Below are 22,867 nucleotides of genomic sequence, written 5' to 3'. Positions count from 1 at the left end.
ATCATTGCAGAAGAATACAAATTACATGTAAAGAACAAATTGGAAACAAAAACAACTGTTGTTAACAAATCCTCAATTTTATTCAAGTGTGAAGAAAAGCAGATTTTAGTTGAATGACAAGATGTGCTCTCACTAAAATGTGAGATGGAGCATCTGCAGTCACACTGTCAGTACCATGACCTTTAAACCCTCGAAAACATAATTCCTTAAATTACAGACAGCATCTCCAATCTGATGTGCTGATGGGTCTGTGTAGTGCAGAACTGAGTTAAGAATGGAGGTTTTAGTCTGATTGAAGCAGTCTGGGGAGAAAGAGTAAATGCCCTTTCAACTTGTTGTTAATGATAATGGCAGCAGGGTCTTAAATGTTTTATCTCCACCTTTCTCTCTGCAGCTCTGAGCTTAGCTTTAACAGGTGACACTGTTCCTCTCTCTTCAAATTGTTTAACAAGTCTTTGTTTAAGAAGATATGGGAAACAACTATTTATTTAATATAAAGTACAGATAATATTGATTTGAAAGAACTGATACATTCAAGTAAATTAATTATTTATTCTCCATATTTGTTTGCTTGGCTGTAGATAAATCTCACAGTATCACACATGCAGCTGATCATTGCACCCCTACTGAGCTGGAATTAATCACTGAGTAATCTATCAAAAATATTGTTCTGTTTTCTTGGCTGCCACTAAGTAACTCCAAGCTTCAGTTCCCTCCACAGATTATTATAGGACTGAGGCCTGGAGACTGACTACGCCACTCAGTGCCCTTAATGTGCTTCTTCTATTGCAGTTCTCTTGTTGCCTTAGCAGTGGGTTTTGGGTCACTGTCATGCCGGGAAGACTTATTCATGACCCAGGTCTTCCCGGCAGCAGTATCCAGACTGAAAGAGTAAAAAAACAAATTAAAAATCATACATGAAAAACTAAATGTAAGAAATCTTTAAACAAATTTTAAGGATGATTCAAGGGATGTTAAATGATTCACAAATAATCTAAGATGTATTAATACAAGGAAATGCAGAATCACATTGGTGCATATGTTTCACTGACAGCAGATAAAAGTGTGATGATTCATGTGCTGTCATATGTGAGTATCAGAGTAAAAATTTGACCAAGATAAAATAAATTTGGGTTGTATAGGTGCAATAGTTGGCGAATCATCATTCTTTTCTGTTTGTGCTCCTTTATTTTATTACATTTTCCAATATTTTCTCTCCTCTTCCTATTATTATTCTTTTCTCTTTCATTTTGTTCACATTGTCATACAACACATATAAAGTAATAAATGAAATAACACTGAAAAGAAATGATTAACTAAAAAGATAAAAGTAGCACACGAACAACAGTGTATTCAGATCATAATTCTAATTGTGAAAGCTGCCAGACAGGACAGAGTTAAAAAGAAATCACATCATGTCCTTATATGAATATACATGAGTAGACTTTAAGACTGTAATAGAATTGTTTTGTAATAATTACCACCTCAGAAGGTTAAAATGAGGCTAGCCCTAGCAGTCTCAGTCTTGTTTATTAAATATTTGTTTTTTCTCCCTCTGTCACTCTCAGGAGGGGTGTGCATTGCTCAATCTCTGAAAATTCCTCGTGAGCCGAGACCTGGAGAGTTTGATAAGATAATCCTCCGTTTAGTGGAGACACCCAATGCCCGCGCTGTCATCATGTTCGCCAATGAAGACGACATTCGGTAAAGAAAAAGGTTATTTCTTGTGCATCTAACATGTATTCCAAGGTCCTATTTAATTTGTACTTTATTATGATTATATGATTTTATGGTACTACTAGTACAAAAAAGGGGAAAAACTATACTGTAAATGTTGAAAGAATTTCTTTACTTAAACATGATGAAAGACTTGAGTATGACTGTAGGAATGTGTTCACATAACTGGGCCAGCTATTAGTATAAAATAAAATATTTTTACATGTGCATTAACATGAGTAGGACATGAAAATGTCTTACCCATTCACTAATTGCAGATCTAAATCTTAATAAAAGCCTGAAGCTCATCTTTTTGATAAGCAGGGATAACAAACAAAAAGTCAGGTTTAATTTTAAGCTGATTCAGGACAAACATGAAAAACAAAAGTATTGGAAGAGTCTAAAACTTAGAAAAAGAGACAAAAGCTTAATGGAAGAGCTATCACTGAGGATGCACGTGTGTATCCTCTATCGAAATGATGCATGAAAGTGTCACGGTCATGGGTCAGTGACCCAGTGTTTCGAGTTTGCGTTGTTATTGAACTTTGATTTTGTCAGTATTTATTATTTCTAGTATTTTGGTTTCTATGTTAGCATTCTTAGTATTCTGGTTTTTCTCTCTGTGTTCCATGGATGCTCTGTGTCCCCCTGTCAGCTGTCTCTCCTTGTCAAATCCGCGTCTATGTGTTGTGTTTCCTGTTTTACTTTGTTGTCTAGTTTGGCTTCCTCTGGTCTTATTGTGTTTGATTACTCCCAGGTGTGCTCTCCTCCTGTGTCCCATTCCCCCGTTATCCCTCAGTGTATTTTAGCCCTGTGTTTCTCTCAGTCAGTGTCGTGTCGTCCCCTCATGCTGTTTGGTTTTCCCTCTGTGTGCCTCGTCTCCAGGTTTCTTACTGTTTAGTATTAGTTTCTAGTTTAGTTTCGGTTTTTGGAAGTTTATCGTTTATGGAGTTTTTTTTGTTACTGGAATAAAAGCAGCCTCTTTGAGTTTACGCTTCTGTCTGAGTGGCCTTCATTCTGGGCCCTACACCCTGCCTGCCACAGCCGATTCATGACAGAAAGAGGCATACCGCCAAAAACTGACACCTTTCCTTTTATGGGCTGCTGTCACTCCCCCCTCCCAAGTGATGGTCAGCTCAATGAGCAGAACCCTCTTCTCCACTATGTACCTGCAGCTGGATAGTGTAGTGGTATGACTACACACATTTGGAGTGGGAGTCACAAGTTTGATTCCCACCCTTTATCCAGTAAGAGTCCTGGCTAGACCCCCATGCTAAAAAACCAAGCCCTGCAATGGGCGCGGCTAGGTCTGCAGCCTGTTTGCAGCTCGGACTTCACTACATGTTGTACTCTGTATAATTGTGTATGTGACAAATAAAGGTTGTTGGTTTTACCACATGGCGAAATCAGATCAGAGAGTGGTTGTCAAGACCTTTCTCATAAAGACCAGGTCTTTCCTGAGGTCTACCAGCATTTGCCACCTTTTTACCTGGCTGCCAGTCATGCTGCCAGGCTTCACAAATCCTTGTAGGGCATAATTGGCTGCTGGTTTGCAGTTTGCACAGTAGACAACTGTGCTTTTCTACTTTGTGATAGTGTGGAAGGCAAAGTACACCATGGACCAGTTACCAGTCTAAGAAAGATGGGAAACCAGATGGTGTGGGGGCTGCAGGAGACTCCAGCACAAATCTGAACTAAATAAGCAGTTATAGGATGTATGGAGGATGTATGCTATCTAGTATGTTAAAAGGGTTTGGAGTGAGAAAATACTTGTTAATTACCAGCTGCCATACATTAAATTATTCATAAAGCAATTTTTTTTTTACACAAAAAATTAAAATAAATAAACTTAAATTATTCCGTTAATAATTAACTACAAACATTATTTCCTCATTTCTTTCTTTGTAAAATAACAATTTAAATAACCAGTAAATTACATTAATAACAATGGTTGTTTAACAAACAGCTTCATCTGGGAAATTCTTTTATTTCCGAGTAGAGGGAATAGTTTTATTTTATTTATTTATTTATTTTTTTAGTAGTTTTAGTTTAGATGAAGACAGTTTTTAGGCATCAAGCATGAAAGATCTGCAGCGTCTTGTTTTGTGGTGCTTTGGTTGTGTATGTCTTGTGCGTATACTTTCTTGATGTCTTTTTACGCTGCATGTTCATGCTACATACGAATAAAATATTGAATGAGAATTGGCTCCCTCTTCTCCCCTTTGACTGTGTCATCCGTCACCTGTGATGCTAAAAGGAGAATCCTGGATGCAGCAAAAAGCAACAATCTGACAGGTCACTTCCTGTGGGTGGGATCCGACAGCTGGGGGTCCAAGATCTCTCCGGTAGTCCAGCAGGAGCGGGTAGCCGAAGGCGCCATCACCATCCTTCCTAAGAGGGCATCTGTGGATGGTGAGGCCAGAAACAACCTTGACTTGACCAGATTTTCAGGATGTTTTGAAAGAAATCCTGATTTTAATTATGTTTTCCTTCTTTTGGTAGCATTTGACCGTTACTTCAAGAGTCGCTCTTTGTCCAATAACCGCAGGAACATATGGTTTGCTGAGTTCTGGGAGGAAAACTTTAGCTGTAAACTGGGCATGCATGGCAAGAGACCTGGCAGTCCCAAGAAATGTACAGGTATCTTTGTCTTTGTCATTATCAATGTACAATGACATTTATTCACACAATGCACCATTGCACCAATAGCCCATAACACTATTGCATGAGAACACCATCACACATGTGACGTTAATAGATAGGATACACAAATCATTTCTCTTCTTCTTCCTTTCCTTTTCTTCTTAATCATATATTTTCATTTACCTCTGTGACCCAGCTATGGGTTGAAGACATATATTTTCCTTTTTTTTTTTAATACTTTAGTAGTTTGAAGCTGATGTATGATTTTAGCCAAAGCAGATTTGACTGGGAAAAACTAATAATTTACTTCCTTGATGATGTTCTCAATACACAAATTAAAGAAAACACGTTTTTGCCTTATAAACACTTGTTTCTTCATACCAGAACACATGCAGTAATCTTCTCCCTAAAGTGGCAGCCTAAAGTCACATCATGGAAATCTAATGTTTTCCTGCACTCACTCTGATTTCAGAGGCCTAAAACAGGAAATAAAAAACAGGTACTTTCCATTTGTTACATTCCCTGATTTTAGGAAATGTGTTCAGAAATTTGCAGCCGTGCAAGGTCCAATATTTGAGTACACACTAATAAAATCTTAATCTTGCAGAACACAGCTGCAAGTGGCAATTTATGAAAAGTATATTTTTATATTTCATGCTTTAATGACATTTTTTCAATTTATATAAAAAAAATTATGAAAAAATTTGAAAAAGTTTGATATATGAAGCTAAAATGTCATAGCAATAAAAAAAAATGCTTTTCTAGATTCTTTTTTGTTGGTGGTGGTGTTGTTGGTTTTTTTTTTCTTTTTAAGGCCCAGACCAGCTGACTTGTTTTGAATACAGATAAAACCATGATAATCCTGCAAAGGCCCAGATTTGGAAAACACTAGTTAAAAAAAACAACCTTACATCGGAAAAGACAACAGTTTGCTTTTTATCCCAAAAGACAAACAGAAGAAATCTGCTTGGGACTGCCATTAGCACTCAGCACTCCTAACCAGGAGTGCAGAGAGGAAAGAGGAGGAGAGAGCAGGGGAATACACAAAACAAAAGGCCCCAGACTCAGCCTGGGCCACTTCTACTTTGGCCTTAAGGCATATTGTACCTGCTCACCCAGTGAACTAAACTCTCACCAAAAAATTACGAATAAGGATTTATTTATTTTTTTAGGTTCTGAAGACAAACAAAATGATTGCATAAAATTTGGACTCATTAACTGATAGTGAATCTGATCTGAAATGAGTTTTTGTTCTCGTTCCATGTCTCATGCAGCTGTTTGTTACATGAGAAGCCCTGAATCAGGACTGCAGGGAGACACTCAGCAGAGGTGCACTATCGGCTAAATCCCTTAAAAACTTGTCTGACACGCAAAACAGCATTTGTGGAGGTGTTTGGCTAAGTACAAACAAACAGAGTACCTCCAGCTGGAGATAGAAGTAAAACAGCAGAAGGCAATGTCAGCACTCTAGAAAAAGCTGCAGTGTTCCAACTGCTTCCCTGATAATGTTACCTGAGCTTTGATCAGGCTGCTGCTGTCGGGCAGATCTCAAAAGATTTTATTAGAAGTTCCAGATTGAGTTTTGGAGCTGCATCATCACACAGACAAAACAGCTGAGTTGGCAGGTCAGCAGTCTTAATTGTGTGTGTGTGTGTGTGTGTGTGTGTGTGTGTGTGCGTGCGTGCGTGTGTGTGCGTGTGTGTGCGTAGTATCTTTGTCAGTGCTGTAAAGTGCTGAAAGACTAAATTGTACCAACATGAGTGTTGAGTGGTATGTGAGTATCAAACCTTCTTATTCTGAAGACTGATGGAACTGTATTGTGTGCAAAGAGCCTTGCTACCTAACAGTGGTAAAGCCCAAGGGGATGGGTGTCATCTTTGCACTTCATTAATTTGGCACTATCCATCCACTATAACACATGCTGTGTGGCACAGATGAATGAGCAGAACTGCGTAGGTGCAGTTCTCACTTGTACAGACTGATGAGCGAGACACCAGGGACTTTATTTCCGACTTTGAGGATGAGGAAAAAGTAACTTTAGCTTTACCAGAGGGACAACACTGAATCATGCAGTGATGAGTGACTTAATGATTTAGCCTCATGTAATTAGTGATTATAGATAGGTATTAAGCTATTCCGGTATAAGCCATCACTCTCCTGAATTCTCGTTTATAATCCTGATCATTGCAGTCACAGCATTTTTCTTCTGAACCAGCTCCGGCAATGGTTTTAGTAGCACAGCAATGAGTTTGAGTTGTTGACTTGGCCTCCAATTTCCCCTGAACTGTGATCTCTTCTGTAACAGGACTGCTTGCACTGAAAATGAAATTAGTTTATGATTGGATTTCATGTGCAAACTCAAGGCTGTTTCCAGATGCGTTGCTAAAAGTCAGAAGATAAAAACTAGTTAACAGAGTCTGGAACATGAATACAGGGTAAAGCTGTATTTCTGCTCCAAACCAAGAAACACTCCTTTTTGGGGGGGTTTTGTCACTCACTGGACATTGAGCTCCTCAGTCCTGCGGATGCAAATCAGCTGAAATCAGGAGCTTTATGGTCTTTGTGGTTGCATCTGTTTGTGTCAGGAGACTGAAATAATTTCCCCCAGGGATCAATAAAGTATTCTGATTCTGATTCTGAAAGATAAAAACGACTTCACCATCAACTGTTTTCAATACATTGATTCTTCTCTGTTAACAGCTACTAATTGGTTTCTGTCACAACCAGACTAACTGCAAACTACGTTCACCCTGCAGGTGCTCAATTTCGATTTTCTGATCAAATCCGATTTTTTTGTCTGCTTGTTCACACTACAAATAAAATGCGACAGCAAACGCGCTCTAGTGTGACCGCTCAAAGCGGCCCGCATGCACAAAATAAGACGTCACACACAACGCACTCTGTTTAGACCCAGAGCAAACAATATTGTTTGACTGATGGCCTTAATATAAAGACTTCGGACTTTACGTTTCCCAATTTTTGCTTTAAGTTATTTTGTTATTTACATAATGTAGATAACCTAATAATGATCCTTATTGCTGTTTTTGAGAGGAGCGGTGCTTCAAATGATAGTTACAGATTTCTGTCAGAATCTGCAGATTATACAGTACAAATAAAATGTTCACGTTTAATATGACATGACCATTCAAACAGCAGTCGCTTTCTAAAACATCAGATATGTATCAGATTCAGTACCACATACGAAAGTGACCCAGATCAGATTTGAAAATATTGGATTTGTGCCGTTCACTCTGTCATACGCAGGAGGTTGGGAAGCACATCTGTAACCGGAAGGTCGCCGGTTCGATCCCCGGGCTCTCTGTCCTGGTCGTTGTGTCCTTGGGCAAGACACTTTGCCTACTGGTGTCGGCCAGAGGGGCAGATCGCGCGATATGGCAGCCTCGCTTCTGTCAGTCTGCCCCAGGGCAGCTGTGGCTACAACTGTAGCTGCCTCCACCAGTGTGTGAATGTGAGAGTGAATGAATAATGGAATTGTAAAGCGCTTTGGGTGCCTTGAAAAGTGCTATATAAATCCAATCCAATCCATTATACCATGATTGGATATGGGTCGCATAGGGTCAAAAAAATCAGATTTGATGCGCTTTCGCCTGCAGTGTGAACGTAGCCAAACTGCACAAACTAAAGGAGACTCAACTTCTATTCCTTTTTCAAATATGTAGTGAAGTTTACTCACAGCTTTGCTCTTTGTTTTGATATAACAAGTTTTAAATGTAAGTTTCTGTATAATCTTTAGCCAGGTCTTAATTTTTGTAAAATCCTGAATGAGATCACTTGAGGGGAAATGTGTTCAGTGTGTTCAAAACTTCAGTGTCCGTGTGATATGTTCTATGAGAGGATTTGCTTATTAACTGTAATTAACTGGGTTAATTAGGAATAATCTGTTATGTCTGTCACCACCTCCTCTGAGCTCAACTCATGTGGTCAAGTGTGTCGCTCTTAAAAAGAAATTCATTCAAAAGCAAAGCATTTTTCCCCAGCCTGCTTGGATGGGAGTATTTTCTTTCTATCCCATCTTTTACTTGAGTTTACACATTGGATAAAAATTTTTCCTTGAAATACCTTTAATAAACCTAATTTATGACACTTTCTTATTTTTTTACCATTCAGTAATTAGCTAAAATAAGTTTGCTGACTGGATTTTCTCAATGGTTTAATGTTGAGACTAATGCTTTCAAAGGTACAAAAACACTTTAAATTATACAAATTATACTTAAATTGTAAATGTAATTCTTAGAAGATATGAATCGTGTTTAAAATGCCATAAAACAATTCTTTGAAATCGTGCTGATTGCTGTTTTGCTCTGACTTAAAAAGAAGAAATGCTTTCTTTATGGTATTTTAATTACAGCTGAAGGAAAAATAACAATGGGGTCATTGTAAGGTAGGAATTTAATAGGAGAACATGTTTTTCAGTTTTTTAATCATATTTGTATAAATACGTGGATTCTAAATGTGGCTTAAAATATGAAATATTTCTGTTCTTTGAAAAAAATTGCCAGTCAGTGATTTAGCAGAGGTGCTGTTTTTGTTTGTTTGTTCTCAAATACTAATACTAATATTAATGAATCTGTTAATATTTCTAATTCCATAGGAATATGAAGGGAGTTTTTAAAGTCCAAATAAAGAAAAGACATTTCATTAATTCCATTTTGTTACAAAAGTCTAAACAGCCCTTAAACTGTGCAAGCTATCCAATAAAAATGTGCATATATTGAAATCATTTAATCTTTCCACTCCACTATAATATGATTAAAACACATCAATAATGTTTTGTTAATGGATAAATTAGGGGGGTTAATGAAAATGAAAGTATTCTGTTTGAAGTGTAGCACTGCAACAGAAACACATCACACTCACATGCTCAGATAAAAGCAGCTTTCAGCCAAATTACCTGACAGATGCTTTCCACAGGTGAGCTTGTCGTCTTCCCTGACATCCTCCCCTGCATGCATGGATTCTCTATCTGTCTGTCGTTGATTGCAATCACCATTCTGTTTGTTTTTGTGTGCGAGCTGAAGCAGCTTACAGAGAAGCTTGTTTAGATAATGGGAATGACCATGTTGTTTTCTAATTCAGGTTGTGAGATGGATGTTAGAGTAAGAGAGTGAAGCCTAATGTTATCCTAATACACATTTAAAGGACAAACTCAACACTTTGGCCATTTGTAGGGTAACATAAAAAAGCTGCTGCTGTGTTTTTACTTAGTGTACACAGATTATATTGAAGTTGCAAATATTAAATTAAATGCTGTTCATCAACTTTGATAGACTTAAATGATAACTTAGGGCACTAAAAACATCAGTGTTGTTGTTTTTATTCTCCATTTTACACTTGAATGCACCAGCTTTTCCTGTTTTAAATTTACTCCTATTGCTATGATTATAATTTCAATCATTAGTCTGGCTATGTGCATCTTAAATTTTGATAATTATAGCTTCCCATATGGAAAAGATATATATAAATCTTATAAAGTTTGTATCTGTTGTGTATGAAAAGCATACAAGAGTGAAAACAGATATAAGATCCCTTGAAAAATTATATAAATGAAACATGTATGTTTTGGATACTTACTAAAATAATATATGAAAGTAATGAGAAAGTGGCCACTTTCATGAGTAAATCATATATGCCTTATATGATTTACTATATGAAGTAGGCCACATCTTATGCAAGTCTTTTATAAGTTTTTACTATTTTTTTCCATATGGGTTTACAGACTGTTCCTAGTTAATCAGATAGGTTAAAAAAAGAAAAAAGTGTTGAATTTTAAAGTAACACGTTTTTTCGAACTCCTAGTGGACAAACTGTCAAACTTTTCTGTGTGGCAGGCAGGCAGGACCTGGAGGACAAGGCATAAAACTAAAAAATAGTTTTATTGCAAAGGCCTTATAAAAACACAATGAAAAACAAAACAGGTCAGAAGCAAAAGTATATAACCAAAAACTCTTCTAACCCTAACACACGAGAAGGAAGGACACAGCTAGAAGGGAGAACATGACCAAGAGCAAAAGGAAGACTGAGACAATGTATACACCCAGTGTAACAAGGGAAAAGGGAACCGAAGCTAATTACAGATGAGAGATTGCATTTGAATGCCTTGTGTTTTCTTGTGTACATGTTTCTGTTTGTGCTGCAGTTTGCTCAGTTGGGGACATCACCAGATGAACTGATGTACCTAGACACAGGCTCAGCATCTTTCCCTCTTTCCTTCTCTGTTTGAAAGCAGCAACAATGTCTGAAGGGTTTAAGCAGCTGTTTAGTATTTAGCGCCACTCAAAAATGCGTTTCAAAATGTGTGTGTGTTTGTCTTAGTGTGTGATGGTGTCTCAGCTTCTCTATGTCGTTGTGAGAAGCTACATTCAAATTTTACTTTGATGATGTTGCACCGACTCTTCAAGTAAAGCGCTATACAAATACAGGCCATTTACCATTTACATTCTGTCAGTCTCGGTTGTTTGACATCCTGTGCTGTCTGCTCACCATTCATGGGTCAGCCATATAGATATGTAATCACTCTTTATCTGTAATTAGTCAGAGCAAATGTCTCCATTTGGACAGATCCTTCCTCTCTTGTCTGCCATCAAAATTAAATTGGATTTTTGAAGCTCCTGTTAATCCAACAAGGCCTTGTCTCTTGTCTATGGAGGGTCCAGTCCAATAGTTAGTCTTCCCCTCCTGTCTTTCTCTTTTCCTTTTTGGCGTGCACCAACATCATGGTGCAGCGTGCCTCTAGTAACACCAATAATTCTCTAGAAAATCTGGAAAAAACTTTGCATAATGTCTTCTTTGATTTATTTTTAAATCAACAAATGAGATCAGGTATCTTTTTATGTTAATGGGTTTATTAGAGGAAATGTTGCTCTTTTCATACTCCCATGATCTTTGTTAGTAACTTCTTGCCTAACGGAAAGGATGAGTGCCGTAACCTTTGGGTTAAAAGAAAGAGATCAAATAAAGAGGTGGGATGAGATTGACTCAGATATATATTAGTAAAGGTAGTTGAACAGTATTGTGCTTATTTCTTTGCTCTCTGAATGTGTGGTGTTTTTTTTTTCTTTTCTTTTTCCCCCGTGGAGCCTAAAGATGAATATGTCAGTGCTTTAGTTTCTTAGTCATTTTAATGTTGCTGCCTGAATGAAACCCACAGTGATATTTGTGGTCCTCAGTAAACAACTCCTTTTAAGGCATTTTCCATGGCAGTTTTGACTTGCTTGATTTTTTTCAATGGAGTGGTACCAAAAAGACCAAGAACTTTGCCAAGGAAACCATTTAATCACAAATATGTACAGTTGGCACACAATAGAAAAACACTGGAAAAAGTGACACTATACATTTTTTAACATAATAACTATTTTGCAAGTGGTGAATTTATTTTTTTACTCCTTACTTAAGAAAATCATAATTCTGCTTAATCATATTTATGGTTTTATATAAAAAAAAAACTTAAGTATCCTAAAGTCAAAGTATTAATTATGCAGAATGTTCTCTTTTTTATATATGATATTATTGGATGATAATTATTAAGTCATTTGTAAGTCAGTCATTCAAGTCATTACTTTAAGCAACCATTAGAAGGTCCAAAATAGACCCCAGCTGAGTTCCCCATTTAACCATAGTGAGTTCACTGAACTTTCAGCCTGCAATATATTTTATATGTTTGGTAATTTAAGTCGATCAACTTTGTTTCAGGGTTGGAGAAAGTTGGCCGTGACTCCATCTATGAACAAGAGGGGAAGGTGCAGTTTGTGATGGACGCCGTCTACGCGATGGCCCATGCTCTGCACCACATGCACCGTGAGCTCTGCCCAGGGTACCTTGGCCTGTGCCCTCGTATGACCAACATTGATGGAAGAGAGCTGCTGACCCATATCCACGCCGTCAACTTCAATGGTGAGACTTTGGAGTGATTCAAAATTCCATAGCCAAAGGTGAACACAATTCATTCTTGAGACCTGAAGATCTCAAATTTTTTCTTCTTTGTAACGGTATAAAGAATGAAAGGTGGTGGATTGGCCAGATGCTAGTCGTTGTATAAAAAATAACTCTGTTGTTTGGTGGTGGCTATGGCGGAGCTTCCTCAGATTCAGTAAAATTAGCAAGTGGTGGAGGCCAACAGGTGGATGAGAGAAAGGGGAGGCAGGAGGAGAGACCTAAGGCAGCCGCCGGTCCGAGTGTCAGGTGAACTGAACTTCAGGTAAGAAGTTATGACCTGCAGTCTATCTGTGTCAGATATAATGCAAGTTTAGGTGGAGTTTATTTTCGTTGTGCTGACTTTTTACAGTCAGTTACAATAACTCGTACTGCGTGCTAGCTAGCATGAGGAGTTTCTATACAGCTGGGGGGGTGCTTTGATTTTACTGATATCGTAGTGAACTTTATTTTATTCATAAGGTTAGTTAGTAGAGTTGCCAACCATCCCGAAAAAAAACGAAATCTCCCGTATTCAGAGAAAATATTACGCGTTTCGTGTTGAGGTGAAAAGGAACAGTTTGTCCCGTACTTCAGCTAGAATGGAAAAAGACACAAAGCTGGAGTTATTCTGTCTTTATGCTGCACAGCTGCCTCTTCTCCTCTCATTCTCTCCCCTCTCTCTCCTGTTTCTACTTCAATCATGAAACTGATCAATGATCAGCTGATCGGCTTTTCTCTCTTGTTTGTTTATCGCCCAATTTGCGCCAGAAAGAAGAAACCGGCAAATGTCGCGCTAAACAACAGCAGCGCATTTAAGCTTGATAAGCTTTTGTTAGAATTTATTTAATATTAATTTCTAGTATCAGCTGATGTTTGCTGGAGCCACAGCTGTAAAAGCTGCTGGTCACGATATCGGTTTGGATATGTGGTGAGAGGGAAACATGAAGATGAAACCAGGAGATGTCCTTACTGAATCATCAGAGCTGAACAGGTGATGGAGAAACAGGTTTACCTTTTAGGTGACATGAATGAGTTGAAGGGAAGTTATGAACTGTTTCTGAGAGACAAATAACACCAGGATCCTTTTTTTTACGTAGCTGACAGCTGACACTGTGCAGGGGCGGATCTAGCAAAGTTTTGCCAGGGGGCCAGGTAGGGCATTAACAGGGAAAGGGGGGCACAAAGAAATACTTTCTTATTCTCATTTAAAATGTCTCGCTTTTATTAAATACTTATCTTACTTATCTTACTTATCTTACAACCAAAGTTTTTATCTGACGTAAAATGTGTAGAAATCATACATATAACATCGAAGCAGTTGGAATACATAGATGTGCGTGTTCATGGAGCTGCATTTTCACCTGCTGGACATCACTACCTGACAAGTTTAACTGTCTTCAGAACATTGCAGAGGCATTATTGACAGTATTTGGCTCTACATATCTGTGTGAGCAGATTTTCTCTCACATGAGTGTCCTCAGGTAACCGTCTGAATGCTGGACACTTGGAGACCTGTGTCTCTGAGTGGGAGACCAGAGATCAGAGTGTATTAACAAACATGCCATTTTGACCCAGTTTATTTTTCTTATCATTGTTGTGAGGAGACCATAAATAGCATTTGTATTTTCTGTTGTACAGTTCATTTGCTGTTATGGAGTTCTTGTTATGTCTGTTGTGTCTTTTTTTGTTGCAAAACAGCTGATAACTATTCACTGATAGCTGCCAACATCTGCGAACAAATATAATTCTATAAAGTTGTCCTATATAGTGTGTAACTGTTAACATAGAGCGTTATTAAATGTATTGCTAATGCAATCATATGGCACACTGACTTCTGAGGAAATTTTAGGGCGGAGGCTGTATTATGGGGTGACTTAATCTTTCCTAAATCTAGGCATTTTACAGGGAAGAACACACAAATTGTATTGCAAGTAATTTTAAGCGCGGCATACAATTTTTAAGTATGACTTAAGTAATTTTACATACACCTTAGGTTATTTTAAGTACTATGTAATTTCATGGTAAAGTAATTTATGTCCATTAGGTGAACAGAGGTTCTCTTAAAGCAAAAAAAAAAGAGTTTTTCTTCAAACGGAAAGTGATATTTAAATTGCTTACTGTCTTTCTATCTTGTGTTTTTCAAGCAAACATCTCCTTGTGTGTGCTAGGACCTACAAAAAACTAGTGTGAAATATCAAATTGAGTGGTAAAAATAATGACAAAAAATCCATCCACTTGTTTAGCTGACCTATTGTCAGCTGTCTGGAGACAGCAGGGTCTAATCTGCTGATAATAAGTAACTGCGACAATACTACTACATATTACATATTTGGCTGCTCTCTAGCCATGTGCATAAAGTCTGATTAGCCCTATAATATACTAATACCTCATTCACCTATTCACACCCACAAGCACTTTTGTCTCTTCTTTTTCTACCTAAATGCTGTCTGTCTAACAATCACACATTCATATGAGCAACTTCCGGAACTTCTCTTGCCAAAGGATATTTGGCTTGCCGGCAAACCACCAACCTTCCAATTTGTAGATGACCTGCTCTACCTCCTGAGCTAAAGCCACCTCATGATTCGAATGAACTTACAAATCATGGACAAAAATGGAACATTTACTAAAGGTTGAGTGCAAAGGCGCAATGGCTGCTGGCTTACCAGCTGACATTTTGGGCAGGATGTGCACTATCAGTGAGCCCGCCCTGGATGCCCACCCTTAAAATGTTGCCGTTATTTCCTCCAGAGTATTTCCAGCTGTAAGGATTTTTATGAATCACCTGGAATATCAGTTCCCAACAGCTTTTAAGAACTGCCCCCAACATCCCCATGCACACAAAGAATTTCCACATGCTATACCTGTCTCGGGTTCCACATGCTATACCTGTCCCTCCCAGACTGGGGGAACATGCTGGGATGCTGAAGATGTAAAACATCTGCCCCACCTCTATCAGTGCACACTCCCTGCAGAGATATCCCAGACACCCCCACCTCCAGCACTCCTGCCCCAGCATCTGTGTGACTCCCCATGAAATGGGTGAAGCGCCTGTAGCCACCAGCACCTGAGGAGGGGAAACAGATAAAAATGAGTTAGTAAGGCTCCATGGTAGTCTGTGACACCGGAGGTGGACTGAAGAGCCTTTTCCGGCCAGCGCTGGTTCATTTCCACTGGCAACTGTATCTACATGCTGAGCTGTTCCAAGACAATAAGCTCCAACAGCCACCTTTCCTCCTCCCCAGGGCCTGGCTGCATCTGCCTGGCTGCTGCATGTCCTGACTCTCTGAGCATTGGCGACGGGGTGATTCTTTGCCTCGATTCAGCACCCCTTGAACTGGCGCCGGTGATCTTCCAGGGTTGTGCCCCAGACAATCGAGAACACGTCTTCTCCATGGCTTGACGGTGATCGAGGAGGGGACCCAGAAAACTTGTAGATGTCATTTCAGGCAGGTTTACGTGGGTAATATCAGTTTAACTAAACCTGTTAAACATAAACCAGTCAGTTCACTGATGAAGCAAATTAACTGAATCGGTTAACTGTGAATTAATCTACAGCCTCTAAAAACATCAACTCAGCTTAGCTTTGCAGCATCTATTATGCACCACCAATTAATCCTGGCTCACCAGTATATGGCCCATGTGCGATTTGTGCCTCAATTAGCTTCTTTTTATTGCAGTATAGACACACACAAACACTCATGTCACACATGTTTGAGGCTTTTTAATGGCTAATGGCCAATTCAGCCGTCTGCTCACTGTGCTTATTTTTAGAGGAGCGTCAGAAGGTTAATCGGAAAACTTGTCCTAATGTTAGTGCTCAGTGCAAAGTAGCCATCTGTATGAGGCCTTTGTACCAACGTTCTGTTTGAACACATTTAGCTAAGCAAAGTAGAGAAGTGGGTGAGGGAGAAAGAGGGAGAGGTCAGGGAGATTCCCTCAGATTTAGTTGGACATTGGATGCGTATTAAAAATCAATAAGACCATTCTGATGTTTTAAAGCAGTGTGATTGACCCTGTGGAGCAGCAATCAGATTGGAATTGTGAGGGATGAGGAGAGATGTTTTAAGTGAGTGAACTGATGAATATGTGACAAGTGCATCTCCTGCTGCGACTTCACAAAAAAAGTGCAAAGCAAGGCATAAGGAGGAAACAAATAATTCAGCTGTTTTAGTGGACTTTTAATCTCAACAACAGACATTGTTGAAACAGACGTCAGCTTCTCTTCCGTTTTATTAAGCTAAAATACAATTCTTTATACTCTACTTTGAACAAGACATCTTGAAAGATGTCTTGAGATCAAGACATCTGAAAGGAAAGCAGGAGGAAGCAGGAAAAAAAAAGGTTATGGTCATGCTTTACCACCTGAGCCATGGCCATCCTTGAAGTGGATGTGGCTCAGGATGTTGTGTGAAGGTAGCAGAACAAATGTGAAAGCTGCAGACGAGTACACATTAAAGTCAGAGCAAGGATGTAGAAATACGAGCAGAGTGAATATATAGGTTCAGACTCATTATCACGCAGATGAATGGACGACCTGGCAAGCTTCAGCTGTAGCGGTTCCATAAAATCCAGATACCTTGCTGCACTGTGCTTCCTGGCAGTGTACTAAAAAAGATGCGGTCCTGTTGGATCCAGGTTGAACAGGAGAATTAATAAAGTATGAATATTTATGGTCAAATTCTCCAGAGATTATTTTCTTAAAAATAAATCTCGTTACATGTGTCAATGCCCATCAACACTTTGGTGTTGATATGATGGACTGATTTTTATTGAATGTATAATAGAGCTGATGCATCAAAACTTTTTAACTTTCCACCGTAATAGCTAAGTGCTGAGATTTAAAACCTTAGTTAGTTGTCACGTGATAAAAACTTACCAAAACTCATAGAAAACCAATCTGGACTCAACATTCTAGTATTGAAACTATCTTATTTTATGTGTAACCAATAGTACAAGTTGTTTTTGTTTGTTCACAGAATGTTTATTTGTAGTCTGTTTCTTATTGTGTTAAATGACAGAGATCACCAGTGAGTTATTGTGATTATCATGTTTTGAAGTGATGTGAAGTCAGGATGTTAATTCTGTATCAAAGCAGAGTCTGTGAAGTGAAGTGAAGGGAAGTGAAGTGAAGGGAAGTGGGGGAGGAGATAGGAGGTGGTGGAGGGGCGTTTGTACATCTTGAGGCAAGCTGTGCTGATTCATCTCCGTAGTGATGTGTTATGGACTACTTTTATTCATGCTGAAGAAAGAAATCAGGACAGCATCGAATCAAACTGCCACCCACTCACTTTATTATGAATGTGAATTCTTTTGTTGTTGATGTTCTGCAAATTAACTTCTATCTTCTGCTCTTCCTCTTTCCACATCTAAACTAATGTGCCTCGAGTCCCCAGTATTATTTACCCCACAGCAAGTAATCCAGCTCAACTATATACTAACACCACAATACAGTAAATATAGCGGCTGCAAGAAAAATAGAGTGAATCCATTTAGTGAATCCAAGACTCTGAATGCTCTTCCTTAATGTATAAGCATTGGGATCTAGCATTTGGGTTTACAAATAGTGCTTTAATATGCCAGTCAAAACTGTTTTTTTCTTTATACTTGTATATTCATATTACAAGCAACTATGAATGGCAACAACTCAGCTATGAAGTGCCCTACAAAATCACAGAATAGGGTCAGTGGATGCCAAGGTACAATCTCCAAAGTCAGTCACTATAAACCTCCAAACTTGACGTTGCCTTCAGATTAGCTCCAAAACAGTGCATACAGAGCTTGAGGTTTTCATGGCCCATCAGCTGCATCCAAACCTTACATGACCAAGCACAATGCAAAGTGGTGCAGTGTTGTAAAGCACAATGCCAATAGACTCTAAACCACTGGGGACTTACTCTTGGGAGTGACAAATCACGCTTCTTTGTCTAGTAATCCGGTGGACTATGTGCAATGTAAGTCTGATTTTCATGTTCCCCCGGAGAACATCATTTGTCTGAAGGACTGATGGCATTTGCAACAATGCATCAGTGATGCATTGTTGCAAGTATATTTAACTTTGTTAAATTAAAATTTATGCATGCTGTATGCATTTTGTTCTTTCCTACACCAGCCAAAATACTGTCTTTGGTTATTAACATTTGAAATGATGAAGGCACTTGAAAAGTAACACAAAATTAGCTGCCTTTCCAGAAAAACAAAAAAGCTTTTCAGAAGCACTTAAGGTTTGCATAAAACTCTGTTTACTCTTTCCCTCCCAGGCTTCTAGACTTTTGATTGGCCAACATTTCTACACAGCTAGGATTTGGTGTGTTCTTGACAAACATTTGACTGCATTTTTGGCTTTTACGTGTGGGATTTGATTAAACAAAATTTTTTGACATAAAAATAGGGTACTAAGATTTTAGTTTAATTTTTGCTAATAATTAGTGGTATTTGAATTCCTGTTACAATGGATTACTTTGTGAGCATCAGCAAATCATCAATCAGGACATCTGGAGAACATTAAACTCCAAATTGCTTAAAACGTGAATATAAGTTATAAAATAAATATACAGTTAAAGATTTTAATTTTAAACTTGAGTATTTTCTGGCACTTTTTTATCAATACCCGTTTTTTAATTTAATCTGATATCTCTCTCTTTCCAAATTTACGTCTCTTTCCGCGTATTAGGATAACTCTTTATCTTGTGTTTCCCTTTTCCATCAATTTCTGAAAACAGAATGTTCTGCTCTTTTTTGTTGCTTTGTTGCTTTGTTCAGGAAGTGCAGGGACTCCAGTCATCTTTAATGAGAATGGGGATGCTCCCGGACGCTATGACATCTTCCAATATCAGATCAACAACAGGTCGGTGGCAGAGTACAAGGTCATCGGGCACTGGACCAATCAGTTGCATCTAAATGTAAGGGCCGCTAACTTGCAAGGGGTAAAAAACATGAAAATAACAAATATGCTCCCCAGTCAAGCGCAAAGAAAAAGTTTATGTGTTTCTCAATTTGATTCTTCGCACTGCATCAAGAAGAATCAGTATCTTATTTGATTGTGTTCTGTTTAGCTCTATCTAAAAACTGTTGCTGTGTGCAGTTCTACAATATATTTGAACTTTGATTTAGACCCAACTATGATGGTACAGATTGCTTAGTTTCCTATTCCCTCTCCTTAGATGGAGGCCTTACAGTGGACAACTGGGGACTTGTCCCTTCCGGGTTCAGTATGCAGCCTGCCCTGCCTCACTGGTGAAAGGAAGAAAGTAGTAAAGGGTGTGCCGTGTTGCTGGCATTGTGAGCGCTGCGAGGGATACCACTTCCAGGCCAGTGAGTTCACCTGTGAGCTCTGTTCCTACGAGAAGAGACCCAACCAAAACCGTACTGGCTGCCAACCAATCCCCATCATCAAGCTAGAGTGGCACTCGCCCTGGGCAGTGGTGCCTGTCTTCATCTCTGTTCTAGGCATTATCGCTACAACCTTTATCATCGTAACCTTTTTTCGCTACAATGACACACCCATTGTGCGTGCCTCAGGTCGGGAAGTGAGCTATGTCCTGCTGACAGGTATTTTCCTATGTTATATCATCACCTTCCCCATGATTGCTGCTCCTGATATTGTCGTCTGCTCCTTCCGCCGCATTTTCCTGGGCCTTGGAATGTGTTTCAGTTATGCTGCGCTGCTCACCAAGACTAACCGTATCCATCGCATCTTCGAACAGGGAAAGAAGGCAGTGACAGCACCACGCTTCATTTCGCCAGCCTCGCAGCTAGTTATCACTTTCTCACTCATCTCAGTTCAACTGTTGGGTGTCCTCCTGTGGTTTGCTGCTGACCCACCACATACCTTTGTGGACTACGGGGAGCAGCGCACACAGGATCCTGAGAATGCACGGGGTGTCCTGAAGTGTGACATTTCTGACCTATCACTTATCTGCTCCTTGGGATATAGCATTCTCTTGATGGTCACATGCACTGTTTATGCTATCAAGACCCGAAGTGTGCCAGAGACCTTCAATGAAGCCAAACCCATTGGATTTACAATGTACACCACCTGTATTATCTGGCTTGCCTTCATCCCTATCTTCTTTGGCACAGCACAGTCAGCAGAGAGGGTGGGTGCACATCAGCATAATTCACCTTCATATTTATGTAATATTTACCCATCTAACAGCGTCTCCAAATAGAAACTAGACAAATCAGCAATGTCTAAATATGCTCTCACACATGCTGTGTGTACACAAATGATAAATGACACAAGATCAGTTCATAGAAAATCATAATGTATCTTATATTGGGCTTAGATAAAACCTGTTAATTCATTCACTGCATGTAACAAGCTCTTTTTCCACCTGCCTTTATATCAACCAAAAAATTACAATGCCAGAATACCAGGTAAGTGTGACTTCTGTGTTCTGTGCCTGAGATGACCATAGTAAGGAGGATATCTCCTCTCCACCAGAAAAAAACTGTTTGAAACAGAGTGCTTAGAGCTTTTGCTGTTGATGTACAGGATCTGCTGGAATATCTACTGACATCATCATCTGTAATTATAGGCCATTCTACTATTAATCACCATTAATTAATCATTAATCATTTAATTATATTTGGATTGAAAAATGGGAAATATAGTGAGATATGCCAAGGTTCGACTAATAGTTCTTTGTTGGCGCAAGAATGCTATTTTATGTCTTTCAAGATAAATGTGTTATCTTTGCTATTTTCTTAGATTCAACAGGCTGTAACTAAAGATAGAATTCAAAAGTTTTCTGATTTTTCTGCTATGTGTAACTACAATTTTTCCTTTCATGCTTTAATGATTCATTGAAGCATGGGAAGACAGTGAGTTAACTGGCGTAAGAAAAAAGACATTCCTCTGAAAAGCACTAGATTTAAAATGAGTGAAAAAGGAGCCAATGTCCAAAGAAAAACTACACAGTGCTTTATACTGCTAAAAAAACAAACAAAAAACATAGAACACTTTCAAGATGTATAATATCTTAACAAGAAAGAATTCATGTTGGATATCTAATATGATATGAACTGGATAACTTTAAAATGAAAAGACCCACACTTTTTTGATGAAAATGAAAATCAACTTACAGGGGGCTGAATTCAAATATACCCCCAAAATCAAGGTGAAAAAATTATGTAACGGCCTAGTCCATTTCCAAACTTTTCTTCACAACTCAAACTCAGAATGGTACTCAGTAGTTTGTATGCCCCCCATGTGCTTGTATGTATGCCTGATAATCTTGGGGCATGCCCCTAATAAGACAGTAGATGGTAGCCTCGGAGATCTCCCCCCAGATCTAGACCAGGTCATCGTTGAGTTCCTGGACAGTCTCAAAAGAAACTTGATGAAATTCCTGATACTAACCAGTCCTCTGTAGTTGGTGGAGAGGAATGTGGCTTAGCCACCAACTAGATATCAATAAGACACTGTACACAAGAGAATAGAATAAAATAAAAAACTATATACAATCGAATAAAATAGAATAAAATAGAACACAAATGCTATATACAATTTAGTATAATACAAGGATGCCAGAAAAGAGTAATGCACTTAATGTTATTGCTATCCCAATGCAATTTCTCCAGGAACTGAAAATTCTAATTATTATTATTGTCATTCATGATTTTTCAAATTTACATCCATCCATCCTTCTTCCTCCACTTATCCTGGCCACCTGGCCTCCTTCTCCCTGGCCACCCCCTCCAGCTTGTCCGGGGGAACAGCAAGGTGTTCCCAGGCCAGCCGAGAGATATAATCTCTCCAGCATGTCGTGAGTCTGCCCCGGGGCCTCCTCCCGGTGAGACATGCCCAGAACACCTCCCTCAGGAGGCATCCTTGTCAGATACCCAAACCACCTCAACTGGCTCCTTTTGATGTGGAGGAGCAATGGCTCTACTCTGAGCCCGTCCTGGATGGCCATCCTTCTCACCCTATCTGTAAGGGAGAGGCCAGCCAGCACTTTTGGCCATAGCCTCAGATTTGGAGGTGCTGATTCTCATTCCCACCGCTTCAAACTCAGCTGCAAACCGATCCAGTGCGAGCTGGAGGCCATCACCCAATGAAGCCAACAGAACCAAATTATCTGCAAAAAGCAGAGATGAAATTCTGAAACCATCCAAGTGAAAGCCTTCCACCACTTGGCTATGCCTAGAAATTCTGTCCGTAAAAATTACGAACAGAATTGTGACAAAGGGCAGCATCCGTTAGGGCTCCGGCAGTACCCTGGCACCCTCAAGTATCCTTGAGAGGGTAAAGAGTTGGTCCAGTGTTCTGGGACCAGGATGAAAACCGTTTTGTTCTTCCTATATCTGAGGTTTGACTAACTGATAGACTCTCCTTACCAGCACTCTTGCATAGACTTTCCCAGGGAGGCTGACAAGCGTGATCCCCCTATAGCTGAAGCACACCAGTACCCCTTCTTACAGATAGGACACACCATCCTGATCTGCCAGTCCATAGGTACCGCCACAGATCTCTATACAACATTGTAGAGGCGTGTCAACTAAGACAGACCTACAGGCCTTCAGGAACCCAAAGAAAACCTCATCCACCCCCAGGGGTCCTGCCACCAAGGTT

General features: G+C 39.2%; 1 protein-coding gene across 2 annotated transcripts in view; it reads left to right on the top strand.

Moving 5' to 3' along the window:
• Positions 1–22,867, top strand: part of LOC113026231 (metabotropic glutamate receptor 8-like) — a 155,749-nt gene that overhangs the window by 121,693 nt on the left and 11,189 nt on the right. For both annotated transcript variants that reach the window (XM_026174762.2, XM_026174761.2), the window contains exons 4-9: positions 1,569–1,704; positions 3,974–4,128; positions 4,219–4,356; positions 12,070–12,270; positions 19,054–19,193; positions 19,455–20,390. In XM_026174762.2, the coding sequence (XP_026030547.1) occupies positions 1,569–1,704; positions 3,974–4,128; positions 4,219–4,356; positions 12,070–12,270; positions 19,054–19,193; positions 19,455–20,390 (1,706 nt within the window). The remainder of the gene's footprint in view (positions 1–1,568; positions 1,705–3,973; positions 4,129–4,218; positions 4,357–12,069; positions 12,271–19,053; positions 19,194–19,454; positions 20,391–22,867) is intronic.

This window comes from Astatotilapia calliptera, chromosome 7 (assembly GCF_964374335.1).
Source record: "Astatotilapia calliptera chromosome 7, fAstCal68.1, whole genome shotgun sequence".
NCBI lineage: Eukaryota > Metazoa > Chordata > Actinopteri > Cichliformes > Cichlidae > Astatotilapia > Astatotilapia calliptera.
This window is presented reverse-complemented; position numbering and strand designations above follow the sequence as displayed.